This window comes from Bombina bombina, chromosome 11, assembly GCF_027579735.1.
Source record: "Bombina bombina isolate aBomBom1 chromosome 11, aBomBom1.pri, whole genome shotgun sequence".
Classification (NCBI taxonomy): Eukaryota; Metazoa; Chordata; class Amphibia; order Anura; family Bombinatoridae; genus Bombina; species Bombina bombina.
In genome coordinates this window covers 86,640,385-86,655,619 of record NC_069509.1, presented here as the reverse complement: position 1 = coordinate 86,655,619, position 15,235 = coordinate 86,640,385, and the positions used below count along the sequence as shown (strand labels likewise).

Here is a 15,235-nt window from a genome sequence, read left to right as displayed (position 1 = left end):
CATTAGTGTTTAGACTGTCACTTCTGAGAGTGTAAACAGGGGCAGAGAGAGATTAGAGAGGAAAAGTTAAAGTGGAGAAAAAGATAGCGTGAAGAGAGAGAGAGAGAGAGAGAGAGTGTAAAGAGAAGATATGGCCTGAGAGAGAAGAGAGGTTGTAAAAAGAGATTGAAAAGCAGAGGGAGTGGAGAAAGATTGATGAGATATGATAGTTATAAAACAGTGTTTCCACGTCTGCTATGACCTAACATTAAAGGGACATTAAACCCAAACATGTTCTTTCATAATTTAAGAATACAATTTTAAACAACTTTCCAATTTACGTCTATTATCTAATTTGCGTCATTTTTCAGATATCCTTTGTTGAAGAAATAGCAGTGCCCATAGGTGAGCCAATCACACGAGGCATCTATGTGCAGCCACCAATCAGTAGCTACTGAGTCTATCTAGATATGCTTTTCAGCAAAAGTTATCAAGAGAATAAAGCATATTATATAATAGCAGTAAATTAGAAAGTTGTTTAAAATTGCGTGCTCTTTCTATATCATGAAAGAAAAAAATATGGGTTTAATGTCCCTTTAATGTCAAAACTCTCTGCTTTCTCTCCGTTCAACAACTTTGTTTCTCTGTCCAGCAGCTGTCTTCCCCAGAACCCTAGTTAATGTTGCTAACTGCTATGCACGTATGTTTGTTAATTTATTACAGTATGTAGCATTAATTAATTTATGGTATAAAACAAAAACATTAACAAATTACTGAACAATAAGGTGTTTCACATTGGCTGAATATATGCAAAGGTGGGGTTAGTGGGTGTGGTGTGGGCGGGATCAAAAGTGGCAAATAACATTTGGGCCGGCTTGCAGCTTAGGGCTTGACATTTTGAACCATGTACAGTATATATACTGTGTGTATATATATATTCTAACACAATTTTTATTTTATTTATTTTTAATTTAAAGTTTAACAAATTTGTAGAGCCATGATTTAAAGTAATGACATGTGACATCCAACATGGAACTCTTGTGCGGGTGCCTAGCCTATTCCCATAGTCATCAAACAGACAAAAAAAAATGTAATATATTTTTTTTGTTGTCTCACCAAATAGTTCCGCAAGGTGTTTCTCTGTAATTCAAGCTGACATGAAGCTTAGGTTCTCAATATTTATTAATATTTTGGTGTTTAAAATACAAAGAGACTGGAAAATAAATATCATCATTATCTTGTTTCTTTTGTTCCCTAACAGTTCTTTGCCTCCATGATATCAACCTTTACGCTGAACTTTTTCTTAAGTATTTATCACAACAAGCCTGGAGACCTATCCAACCCAGGATTGATCAACTTTGGAAGGTTTGATACAGAAGTAAGTGACTTTTCTTTGAAGGGCCTAAATCTTAAAGGGATATTCTAAGGAATACTGAGAAGGAAAAGGCAGGTGACTGGGGGCTGCTCCTTATTCCTTTAAAGGGACATTAAACATCTTGTAAATACAATACATTTCGGTTGTGTTACTAAAAAATAACATATCGGTCAAGTCTAAACATTTTTAAAAACAATTATCATCCTTTTTATTGCAATTAGTTTTCGATAGCTAAACCCACCATTTGCCCTATTTGGAGGAGCCAAACCAGGCTTTTCTAGCTATGTGTATATGTACATATGCCACTGAAAAACAGTAATAGCTTTTAATAGAAGCATTTTTGCTAATGGAAGTATATTGCAAATGTGCTTCTATTTAAAATTTAAATGCATCCATGCACATTTCCATCTTGACCTTTCTATCCCTTTAAGTGTATTAAATTCTAACGTTATTATGTGTTTGCTGATTGTTCAGTTATATTGTATTTAATTGTCTTTAAACCCTTTGAGTGCTAATGACGGCTCTGAGCTGTCACAGAGTTTCTCACTCTGGTGCTAATGACGGCTCAGAGCCGTCTCTAGCACTCTCCCACCTTGAGGGAGATCTGGGGGCTCCCACTCGCTCCTACCCCGGCGATCGTGCCTGTAGAGTGACAGGCATCGCCGGGGCTTCACGTCATGCACGGTGATGTCACGCGCAATAACGTGATGACGTCACCGTGCAACTTTATTTATACTTAACAATGTTAAGTAGAGGAGGAGGGGGCATGCTGCTTAGAAGTCTGTATCTCAGGCATCTAAGCAGCTACAATAAAAAGTAAAAAAATGTTTTTTCAAAAATTAAATAAATTAAAAAAACCTTAGAAAATATTAGCACTCAAAGGGTTTAGACTGTTTCTCAGGCTTATGCTATTTTTTCCCCTGTACCATCCATACCTTCCAATGGTTGTGTTTTGGTACTAAGTTCATAAAGATGATGATGTTGCAACAATATGAAACAAATCCCTATAGTTATATACGTAAAGGACAATTAAACCACAATTAACAAATGCATAGAAAAAAAAAATGCCGGTCACTGTAGCTGTCCCTATATCATGTGACAGCTATCATCCAATCATAGACTCATAGATGTATACACTGTGAACTCTTGCACAGACTCATTAGGAGAACTGTGTGTATTATTATTTTTCTTTATTTATAAAGCGCCAACAGATTCTGCAGCGCTGTCCATGGGTACAAAGATAAAACTACAGTACAATACAATATAAAAGACACCAGACAAAGTTTAACAAACAAATACAGGGGGAATTGAGGGTCCTGTTCCGTGGGAACTTACAATCTACATGGCTAGGAGGGCGAGAAACAGGAGGTGGGGACTGCAAAGGTGGAAATGATGTTAGTGTGGAGTTAGATGAGGGCAGCTATTAGGCAAACAAAAAGGTCTTTAGAGAGCATTTAAAGGAGGAGAGGTTAGGGGAACGTCTGACAGCTTGAGGAAGTGCGTCCCAGATGGTTGGTGCTGTACTAGAGAAGTCCTGTAGTCTAGCATGGGAAGAGGTGATGGTAGAAGATGCAAGGAGCAGGTCATTGTTGGATCTTAGGGGGTGGGCTGGAGTATATTTGTTGATGAGTGAGGACAGGTGGGGGGGGGGGGCTGCGTTGGTGAGGACTTTGTAGGTCAGGGTGAGAATTTTGAATTTAATTCTGCTGTGAATGTGTGTATATAAATAAGTTTATGACTACGGTCTGAGAGACCAAAACCAGTCAAACCTTCTTTCACTATTTCTTTCATGTAATTAACAAGAGTCCATGAGCTAGTGACGTATGGGATATACATTCCTACCAGGAGGGGCAAAGTTTCCCAAACCTTAAAATGCCTATAAATACACCCCTCACCACACCCACAAATCAGTTTTACAAACTTTGCCTCCAAGGGAGGTGGTGAAGTAAGTTTGTGCTAGATTCTACGTTGATATGCGCTCCGCAGCAAGTTGGAGCCCGGTTTTCCTCTCAGCGTGCAGTGAATGTCAGAGGGATGTGAGGAGAGTATTGCCTATTGAATGCAGTGATCTCCTTCTACGGGGTCTATTTCATAAGGTTCTCTGTTATCGGTCGTAGAGATTCATCTCTTACCTCCCTTTTCAGATCAACGATATACTCTTATATTTACCATTTCCTCTACTGATTCTCGTTTCAGTACTGGTTTGGCTTTCTACAAACATGTAGATGAGTGTCCTGGGGTAAGTAAGTCTTATTTTCTGTGACACTCTAAGCTATGGTTGGGCACTTTATTTATAAAGTTCTAAATATATGTATTCAAACATTTATTTGCCTTGACTCAGAATGTTCAACTTTCCTTATTTCCAGACAGTCAGTTTCATATTTGGGATTATGCTTTAAATTATCATATTTTGTCTTACCTCAAAAATTTGACTTTTTTCCCTGTGGGCTGTTAGGCTCGCGGGGGCTGAAAATGCTTCATTTTATTGCGTCATTTTTGGCGCGGATTTTTTTGGCGCAAAAATTCTTTTCCGTTTCCGGCGTCATACGTGTCGCCGGAAGTTGCGTCATTTTTTGACGTTATTTTGCGCCAAAAATGTCGGCGTTCCGGATATGGCGTCATTTTTGGCGCCAAAAGCATTTAGGCGCCAAATAATGTGGGCGTCTTATTTGGCGCCAAAAAATATGGGCGTCGCTTTTGTCTCCACATTATTTCAGTCTCATTTTCATTTGCTTCTGGTTGCTAGAAGCTTGATGTTTGGCATTTTTTTCCCATTCCTGAATCTGTCTTATAAGGAATTTGATCTATTTTGCTTTATATGTTGTTTTTTCTCTTACATATTGCAAGATGTCTCACGTTGCATCTGAGCCAGAAGATACTACAGGAAAACCACTGCCTGCTGGATCTACCAAAGCTAAGTGTATCTGCTGTAAACTTTTGGTAGCTATTCCTCCAGCTGTTGTTTGTAATAATTGTCATGACAAACTTGTTAAAGCAGATAATATTTCCTTTAGTGATGTACCATTGCCTGTTGCAGTTCCCTCAACATCTAAGGTGCAGAATGTTCCTGATAACATAAGAGATTTTGTTTCTGAATCCATAAAGAAGGCTTTGTCTGTTATTTCTCCTTCTAGTAAACGTAAAAAGTCTTTTAAATCTTCTCTCTCTACAGATGAATTTTTAAATGAACACCATCATTCTGATTCTTTGGACTCTTCTGGTTCAGAGGATTCTGTCTCAGAGATTGATGCTGATAAATCTTCATATTTATTTAAGATGGAATTTATTCGCTCTTTACTTAAAGAAGTACTAATTGCTTTAGAAATAGAGGATTCTAGTCCTCTTGATACTAATTCTATACGTTTGGATAAGGTTTTTAAAGCTCCTGCGGTTATTCCAGAAGTCTTTCCTGTTCCTAATGCTATTTCTGCAGTAATTGCTAAGGAATGGGATAAATTGGGTAATTCATTTACTCCTTCTAAACGTTTTAAGCAATTATATCCTGTTCCGCCTGACAGGTTAGAATTTTGGGACAAAATCCCTAAAGTTGATGGGGCTATTTCTACCCTTGCTAAACGTACTACCATTCCTACGTCAGATGGTACCTCGTTTAAGGATCCTTTAGATAGAAAAATTGAATCTTTTCTAAGAAAAGCTTATCTATGTTCAGGTAATCTTCTTAGACCTGCTATATCATTGGCTGATGTTGCTGCAGCTTCAACTTTTTGGTTGGAAACTCTAGCGCAACAAGTAACAAATCGTGATTCTCATGATATTATTATTCTTCTCCAGCATGCTAATAATTTCATCTGTGATGCCATTTTTGATATTATTAGAGTTGATGTTAGATTTATGTCTCTGGCTATCTTAGCCAGAAGAGCTTTATGGCTTAAGACTTGGAATGCTGATATGGCTTCTAAATCAACTCTACTTTCCATTTCTTTCCAGGGAAACAAATTATTTGGTTCTCAGTTGGATTCTATTATTTCAACTGTTACTGGTGGGAAAGGAACTTTTTTACCACAGGATAAAAAGTCTAAAGGTAAAAACAGGGCTAACAATCTTTTTCGTTCCTTTCGTTTCAACAAAGAACAAAAGCCTGATCCTTCGTCCTCAGGAGCAGTTTCAGTTTGGAAACCATCTCCAGTCTGGAATAAATCCAAGCCTGCTAGAAAGGCAAAGCCTGCTTCTAAGTTCACATGAAGGTACGGCCCTCATTCCAGTTCAGCTGGTAGGGGGCAGGTTACGTTTTTTCAAAGAAATTTGGATCAAATCTGTTCACAATCTTTGGATTCAGAACATTGTTTCAGAAGGGTACAGAATTGGTTTCAAGATGAGACCTCCTGCAAAAAGATTTTTTCTTTCCCATGTCCCAGTAAATCCAGTGAAAGCTCAAGCATTTCTGAATTGTGTTTCAGATCTAGAGTTGGCTGGAGTAATTATGTCAGTTCCAGTTCCGGAACAGGGGATGGGGTTTTATTCAAATCTCTTCATTGTACCAAAGAAGGAGAATTCCTTCAGACCAGTTCTGGATCTAAAATTATTGAATCGTTATGTAAGGATACCAACGTTCAAGATGGTAACTGTAAGGACTATATTGCCTTTTGTTCAGCAAGGGAATTATATGTCCACAATAGATTTACAGGATGCATATCTGCATATTCCGATTCATCCAGATCATTATCAGTTCCTGAGATTCTCTTTTCTAGACAAGCATTACCAATTTGTGGCTCTACCGTTTGGCCTTGCTACAGCTCCAAGAATTTTCACAAAGATTCTCGGTGCCCTTCTGTCTGTAATCAGAGAACAGGGTATTGTGGTATTTCCTTATTTGGACGATATCTTGGTACTTGCTCCGTCTTTACATTTAGCAGAGTCTCATACGAATCGACTTGTGTTGTTTCTTCAAGATCATGGTTGGAGGATCAATTTACCAAAAAGTTCTTTGATTCCTCAAACAAGGGTAACCTTTCTGGGTTTCCAGATAGATTCAGTGTCCATGACTCTGTCTTTAACAGACAAGAGACGTCTAAAATTGATTACAGCTTGTCGAAACCTTCAGTCACAATCATTCCCTTCGGTAGCCTTATGCATGGAAATTCTAGGTCTTATGACTGCTGCATCGGACGCGATCCCCTTTGCTCGTTTTCACATGCGACCTCTTCAGCTCTGTATGCTGAACCAATGGTGCAGGGATTACACGAAGATATCTCAATTAATATCTTTAAAACCGATTGTTCGACACTCTCTAACGTGGTGGACAGATCACCATCGTTTAATTCAGGGGGCTTCTTTTGTTCTTCCGACCTGGACTGTAATTTCAACAGATGCAAGTCTCACAGGTTGGGGAGCTGTGTGGGGATCTCTGACGGCACAAGGAGTTTGGGAATCTCAGGAGGTGAGATTACCGATCAATATTTTGGAACTCCGTGCAATTTTCAGAGCTCTTCAGTTTTGGCCTCTTCTGAAGAGAGAATCGTTCATTTGTTTTCAGACAGACAATGTCACAACTGTGGCATACATCAATCATCAAGGAGGGACTCACAGTCCTCTGGCTATGAAAGAAGTATCTCGAATTTTGGTTTGGGCGGAATCCAGCTCCTGTCTAATCTCTGCGGTTCATATCCCAGGTGTAGACAATTGGGAAGCGGATTATCTCAGTCGCCAAACGTTGCATCCGGGCGAATGGTCTCTTCACCCAGAGGTATTTCTTCAGATTGTTCAATTGTGGGGGCTCCCAGAGATAGATCTGATGGCCTCTCATCTAAACAAGAAACTTCCCAGGTATCTGTCCAGATCCCGGGATCCTCAGGCGGAGGCAGTGGATGCATTATCACTTCCTTGGAAGTATCATCCTGCCTATATCTTTCCGCCTCTAGTTCTTCTTCCAAGAGTAATCTCCAAGATTCTGAGGGAATGCTCGTTTGTTCTGTTAATAGCTCCGGCATGGCCTCACAGGTTTTGGTATGCGGATCTTGTCCGGATGGCATCTTGCCAGCCATGGACTCTTCCGTTAAGACCAGACCTTCTGTCACAAGGTCCTTTTTTCCATCCGGATCTGAAATCCTTAAATTTAAAGGTATGGAGATTGAACGCTTGATTCTTGGTCATAGAGGTTTCTCTGACTCCGTGATTAATACTATGTTACAGGCTCGTAAATCTGTATCTCGAGAGATATATTATAGAGTCTGGAAGACTTATATTTCTTGGTGTCTTTCTCATCATTTTTCTTGGCATTCTTTTAGAATACCGAGAATTTTACAATTTCTTCAGGATGGTTTGGATAAGGGTTTGTCCGCAAGTTCTTTGAAAGGACAAATCTCTGCTCTTTCTGTTCTTTTTCACAGAAAGATTGCTATTCTTCCTGATATTCATTGTTTTGTACAAGCTTTGGTTCGTATAAAACCTGTCATTAAGTCAATTTCTCCTCCTTGGAGTTTGAATTTGGTTCTGGGAGCTCTTCAAGCTCCTCCGTTTGAACCTATGCATTCATTGGACATTAAATTACTTTCTTGGAAAGTTTTGTTCCTTTTGGCCATCTCTTCTGCTAGAAGAGTTTCTGAATTATCTGCTCTTTCGTGTGAGTCTCCTTTTCTGATTTTTCATCAGGATAAGGCGGTGTTGCGAACTTCTTTTGAATTTTTACCTAAAGTTGTGAATTCTAACAACATTAGTAGAGAAATTGTGGTTCCTTCATTATGTCCTAATCCTAAGAATTCTAAGGAGAAATCATTGCATTCTTTGGATGTTGTTAGAGCTTTGAAATATTATGTTGAAGCTACGAAATCTTTCCGTAAGACTTCTAGTCTATTTGTTATCTTTTCCGGTTCTAGGAAAGGCCAGAAAGCTTCTGCCATTTCTTTGGCATCTTGGTTGAAATCTTTAATTCATCTTGCCTATGTTGAGTCGGGTAAAACTCCGCCTCAAAGAATTACAGCTCATTCTACTAGGTCAGTATCTACTTCCTGGGCGTTTAGGAATGAAGCTTCGGTTGACCAGATCTGCAAAGCAGCAACTTGGTCTTCTTTGCATACTTTTACTAAATTCTACCATTTTGATGTATTTTCTTCTTCTGAAGCAGTTTTTGGTAGAAAAGTTCTTCAGGCAGCGGTTTCAGTTTGAATCTTCTGCTTATGTTTTTTGTTAAACTTTATTTTGGGTGTGGATTATTTTCAGCAGGAATTGGCTGTCTTTATTTTATCCCTCCCTCTCTAGTGACTCTTGTGTGGAAAGATCCACATCTTGGGTAGTCATTATCCCATACGTCACTAGCTCATGGACTCTTGTTAATTACATGAAAGAAAACATAATTTATGTAAGAACTTACCTGATAAATTCATTTCTTTCATATTAACAAGAGTCCATGAGGCCCACCCCTTTTTTGTGGTGGTTATGATTTTTTTGTATAAAGCACAATTATTCCAATTCCTTATTTTATATGCTTCGCACTTTTTCTTATCACCCCACTTCTTGGCTATTCGTTAAACTGATTTGTGGGTGTGGTGAGGGGTGTATTTATAGGCATTTTAAGGTTTGGGAAACTTTGCCCCTCCTGGTAGGAATGTATATCCCATACGTCACTAGCTCATGGACTCTTGTTAATATGAAAGAAATGAATTTATCAGGTAAGTTCTTACATAAATTATGTTTTTTTGACCCTATGGAGTCTGCCGTTTTTACTGGATACCAATAAAGTGTTTACTTTTTATATACCCATATTGGTTTCTTCACTTTTTAAGCCACATAGGGGTTGTTTGGAACTTTATTTCTTTGACGTTGTATATAAATAAGACTGTACATTTTGATACTATAAGTAAATTGAAAAGTTTTCTTTATTTTGTGGTCTATCTGAATTATGAACGAATGAAAGAAAAAAATTATCTAATTTTCCAATTTTAAAGGAATAGTCTAGTCAAAATTAAACTTTCATGATTTAGATATAGCATGACATTGTAAGCAACGTTCTAATTTATTCCTATTATCAATTTCCTTCATTTTCTTGCTATCTTTATTTGACCGTAAGTTTAGGAGCTGGCCCATTTTTGGTTCAGCACCTGGGTACCGCTTGCTGATTGGTGACTACATTTAAACACCAATCAGAAAGCGCTACCCAGGTGCTGAACTAAAAATGGGCCGGCTCCTATGTTTATATACCTGCTTTTTTAAATAAAGCTAGCAAAAGAATGAAGAAAAAATTATAATAGGAGTAAATTAGAAAGTTGTTTAAATTGAAATGCTCTATCTGAATCTCGAAAGCTTAATTTTTACTAGACTATCCCTTTACATACAGAGTTGATGAAGGGAACAATTAGATTCTTGCTTCTTCTATTTTACAAATAGTTACTAGCCAGGCTATTCGTAAAGCTAATGTATGAAGCAATTTTTCACAAATGATGCATTCTTGTTTTTATTTATAGGAAAATAGTTACAACATTTTTGAGATTCCAATCTTTATAGGCATGGGGGCAGTAGGTAAGCGAAATATTGTGCTTTTAAAAAAATCAGTAATACAGACTGTGTATATGTGGTTATATATTCTTTTAGGTTTTAGGTATTTAAATACATTTATATATTTAAAATTTTGTCTGTAATTTAGCCTAAATCACTAAGTAGGCTTTTATGCATTTGAATTAGGAAATGAATACATGCTATTCATGACTTTGCATGTTTCTATGAGAAGAAATATGGCTTTAACACAAGTTATTTCGTTGCTAATCTTAGAAGCTCAATGAGACTGAACTATGCCTCAGAACAGATGAGCATGAACTAGGTGATACATTCAGAACCTTTAAAAATGATCTACACTGAGAATTGTTTTGTCTTATTAAAGAGACACTGAAACCAAATTTTTTCTTTTGTGATTTGGATAGAGCATGAAATTTTAAGCAACTTTCTAATTTACTCCTATTATCAAATTTTCTTTATTCTCTTGGTATCTTTATTTGAAATGCAAGAATGTACGTTTAGATGCCGGCCCATTTTTGGTGAACAACCTGGGCTGTCCTTGCTGATTGGTGGATAAATTCATCCACCAATAAAAAAAGTGCTGTCCAAAGTACTGAACCAAGAAAAAAGCTTAGATGCCTTCTTTTTCAAATAAAGATAGCAAAACAAAGAAAAATTTGATAATAGGAGTAAATTAAAAAGTTGCTTAAAATAGCATGCTGAATCATGAAAGAAAAAATTTGGGTTCAGTGTCCCTTTAGTATAGCTTTGTGGGCAAAGGTTCTTTTGCTTCAGAAGTAAAAAACATAATTTATGTAAGAACTTACCTGATAAATTCATTTCTTTCATATTAGCAAGAGTCCATGAGCTAGTGACGTATGGGATATACATTCCTACCAGGAGGGGCAAAGTTTCCCAAACCTTAAAATGCCTATAAATACACCCCTCACCACACCCACAATTCAGTTTAACGAATAGCCAAGAAGTGGGGTGATAAGAAAAAAGTGCGAAAGCATATAAAATAAGGAATTGAATAATTGTGCTTTATACAAAAAAAATCATAACCACCACAAAAAAGGGCGGGCCTCATGGACTCTTGCTAATATGAAAGAAATGAATTTATCAGGTAAGTTCTTACATAAATTATGTTTTCTTTCATGTAATTAGCAAGAGTCCATGAGCTAGTGACATATGGGATAATTACTACCCAAGATGTGGATCTTTCCACACAAGAGTCACTAGAGAGGGAGGGATAAAATAAAGACAGCCAATTCCTGCTGAAAATAATCCACACCCAAAATAAAGTTTAATGAAAAACATAAGCAGAAGATTCAAACTGAAACCACTGCCAGAAGTACTTTTCTACCAAAAACTGCTTCAGAAGAAGAAAACACATCAAAATGGTAGAATTTAGAAAAAGTATGCAAAGAGGACCAAGTTGCTGCTTTGCAAATCTGATCAATCGAAGCTTCATTCCTAAACGCCCAGGAAGTAGAAACTGAACTAGTAGAATTAACTGTAATCCTTAGAGGCGGAGTTTTACCCGACTCGACATAAGCATGATGAAATAAAGATTTCAACCAAGATGCCAAAGAAATGGCAGAAGCTTTCTGGCCTTTTCTAGAACCGGAAAAGATAACAAATAAACTAGAAGTCTTACGGAAAGACTTAGTAGCTTCAACATAATATTTCAAAGCTCTAACAACATCCAAAGAATGCAACAATTTCTCCCTAGAATTCTTAGGATTAGGACATAATGAAGGAACCACAAATTCTCTACTAATGTTGTTGGAATTCACAACTTTAGGTAAAAAATCAAATGAAGTTCGCAACACCGCCTTATCCTGATGAAAAATCAGAAAAGGAGACTCACAAGAAAGAGCAGATAATTCAGAAACTCTTCTGGCAGAAGAGATTGCCAAAAGGAACAAAACTTTCCAAGAAAGTAATTTAATGTCCAATGAATGCATAGGTTCAAACAGAGGAACTTGAAGAGCCCCCAGAACCAAATTCAAACTCCAAAGAGGAGAAATTGACTTAATGACAGGTTTTATACGAACCAAAGCTTGTACAAAACAATGAATATCAGGAAGAATAGCAATCTTTCTATGAAAAAGAACAGAAAGAGCAGAGATTTGACCTTTCAAGGAACTTGCGGACAAACCCTTATCTAAACCATCCTGAAGAAACTGAAAAATTCTCGGTATTCTAAAAGAATGCCAAAAAATGATGAGAAAGACACCAAGAAATATAAGTCTTCCAGACTCTATAATATATCTCTCTAGATACAGATTTACGCGCCTGTAACATAGTATTAATCACAGAGTCAGAGAAACCTCTTTGACCCAGACTCAAGCGTTCAATCTCCATACCTTTAAATTTAAGGATTTCAGCTCCTGATGGAAAAAAGGACCTTGCGACAGAAGGTCTGGTCTTAACGGAAGAGTCCACGGTTGGCAAGAGGCCATCCGGACCAGATCCGCATACCAAAACCTGTGAGGCCATGCCGGAGCTACCAGCAGAACAAACGAGCATTCCTTCAGAGTCTTGGAGATTACTCTTGGAAGAACAACTAGAGGCGGAAAGATATAGGCAGGATGATACTTCCAAGGAAGTGAAAAAATGCATCCACTGCCTCCGCCCGAGGATCCCGGGATCCGGACAGATACCAGGGAAGTTTCTTGTTTAGATGAGAAGCCATCAGATCTATTTCTGGGAGTTCCCACATTTGAACAATCTGAGGAAATAACTCTGGGTGAAGAGACCATTCGCCCAAGTGCAACGTTTGGCGACTGAGATAATCCGCTTTCCAATTGTCCATACCTGGGATATGAACCGCAGAGATTAGACAGGAGCTGGATTCCGCCCAAACCAAAATTCAAGATACTTCTTTCATAGCCAGAGGACTGTGAGTCCCTCCTTGATGATTGATGTATGCCACAGTTGTGACACTGTCTATCTGAAAACAAATGAACAACTCTCTCTTCAGAAGAGGCCAAGACTGAAGAGCTCTGAAAATTGCACGGAGTTCCAAAATATTGATCGGAAATCTCACCTCCTGAGATTCCCAAACCCCTTGTGCCGTCAGATACCCCCACACAGCTCCCCAACCTGTAAGACTTGCCTCTGTTGAGATTATAGTCCAGGTCGGAAGAACAAAGAAGCCCCCTGAACTAAACGATGGTGATCTGTCCACCATGTCAGAGAGTGTCGTAAAATCGGTTTAAAGATATTAATTGAGATATCTTTGAGTAATCCCTGCACCATTGGTTCAGCATACAGAGCTGAAGAGGTCGCATGTGAAAACGAGCAAAGGAGATCGCATCTGATGCGGCAGTCCTAAGACCTAACATTTCCATGCATAAGGCTACCAAAGGGAATGATTGTGACTGAAGGTTTTGACAAGCTGATATCAATGTTAAACTTCTCTTGTCTGACAAGGACAGAGTCATAGACACTGAATCTATCTAGAAACCTAAAAGGTTACCCTTGTCTGAGGAATCAATGAACTGATTGGTAAAATGATCCTCCAACCATGAACTTGAAGAAACAACACAAGTCGATTCGTATGAGATTCTTCGAAAATGAGAAGACTGAGCAAGTACCAAGATATCGTCCAAATAAGGAAATACCAAAACCCTGTTCTCTGATTACAGAAAGAAGGGCACCGAGAACCTTTGAAAAAAATTCTTGGAACTGAGGCTAGGCCAAACGGTAGAGCCAAAAAACTGGTAATGCTTGTCTAAAAAGAGAATCTCAGACACTAAAAGTGATCTGGATGAATCGGAATATGCAGATACACATCCTGTAAATCTATTGTAGACATATAATGCCCTTGCTAAACAAAAGGCAGGATAGTCCTACAGTAACTATCTTGAATGTTGGTATCCTAACATAACGATTCAATAATGATAGATCCGGAACTGGTCTGAAGGAATTGACCTTCTTTGGTACAATGAAGAGATAAAATTAAACCCCAGCCCCTGTTCCAGAACTGGAACTGGCATAATTACTCCAGCCAACTCTAGATCTGAAACACATTTCAGAAATGCTGAGCCTTGCTGTGTTAACTGGGACACGGGAAAGAAAAAAATCTCTTAGCAGGAGGCCTTAACTTGAAGCCAATTCTGTACCTTTCTGAAACAATGTTCTGAAACCAGAGATTGAGAACGGAATTGATCCAAATTTCTTTGAAGAAAACGTAATCTGTCCCATACCAGCTGAGCTGGAATAAGGGCCGCACCTTCATAGGTACTTAGGAGCTGGCTATAGGTTTCTATAAGGCTTGGATATATTCCAAACTGGAAATAGTTTCCAAACTGATACCGCTCCTGAGGATGAAGGATCAGGCTTTTGTTCCTTGTTGTGAGTAAAGGAACGAAAATGATTATGTACCCTGGAAAGAAAGGGAAAGCAAAGTTGACTTAGAAGACATATCAACATTCCAAGTTTAATCCATAAAGCTTTTCTAGCTAAAATAGCTAGAGACATATACCTGACATCAACTCTAATGATATCAAAAGATGGTATCACCAATAAAATTATTAGCATGTTATAGAATAATAATAATGCTATAAAATTATGATCTGTTACTTGTTGCGCTAAAGCTTCTAACCAAAAAGTTGAAGCTGCAGCAACATCCGCTAAAAATATAGCAGGTCTAAGAAGATTACCTGAACATAAGTAAGCTTTTCTTAGAAAGGATTCAATTTTCCTATCTAAAGGATCCTTAAATGAAGTACTATCTGCCGAAGGAATAGTAGTACATTAGCAGGAGTAGAGACAGCCCCATAACCTTAGGGATTTTTGTCCCAAAAAATTCTAATCTGTCAGATGGCACAGGATATAATTGCTTAAACGTCTAGAAGGAGTAAATAAATTACCCAAATTATTCCATTCCCTGGAAATTACTTCAGAAATAGCATCAGGGAGATTAAACACTTCTGGAATAACTACAGGAGATTTAAAAACCTTATTTAAACGTTTACATTTAGTATCAAGAGGACCAGAATCCTCTATTTCTAATGCAAATAATACTTCTTTAAGTAAAGAACGAATAAATTCCATCTTGAACAAATACAAAGATTTATCAGCATCAACCTCTGAGACAGAAACCTCTGAACCAGAAGAACCATTATCAGTATCAGAATGATGATGTTCATTTAAAAATTCATCTGAAAAAAGAGAAGTTTTAAAAGACTTATGTATACTAGAAGGAGAAATAACAGACATAGCCTTCTTAATGGATTTAAAAAATAAAATCTCTTATGTTATCAGGAACACTCTGAAAATTAGATGTTGACGGAACAGCAACAGGTAATGTAACAGTACTAAAGGAAATGTTATCTGCATTAATAAGTTTGACATGACATGCAATACAAACAACAGCTGGAGAAACAGATACCAAAAGTTTATAGCAGATACACTTAGCTTGGT

At 37.8% G+C, this 15,235-nt stretch overlaps 1 protein-coding gene across 1 annotated transcript in view; it reads left to right on the top strand.

The window, feature by feature from the left end:
• CLCN7 (chloride voltage-gated channel 7) overlaps positions 1–15,235 on the top strand; it is a 373,281-nt gene that overhangs the window by 178,772 nt on the left and 179,274 nt on the right. Inside the window, exons 12-13 of the mRNA XM_053694644.1 lie at positions 1,241–1,357; positions 9,772–9,826. Coding sequence (XP_053550619.1) covers positions 1,241–1,357; positions 9,772–9,826 — 172 coding nt within the window. The remainder of the gene's footprint in view (positions 1–1,240; positions 1,358–9,771; positions 9,827–15,235) is intronic.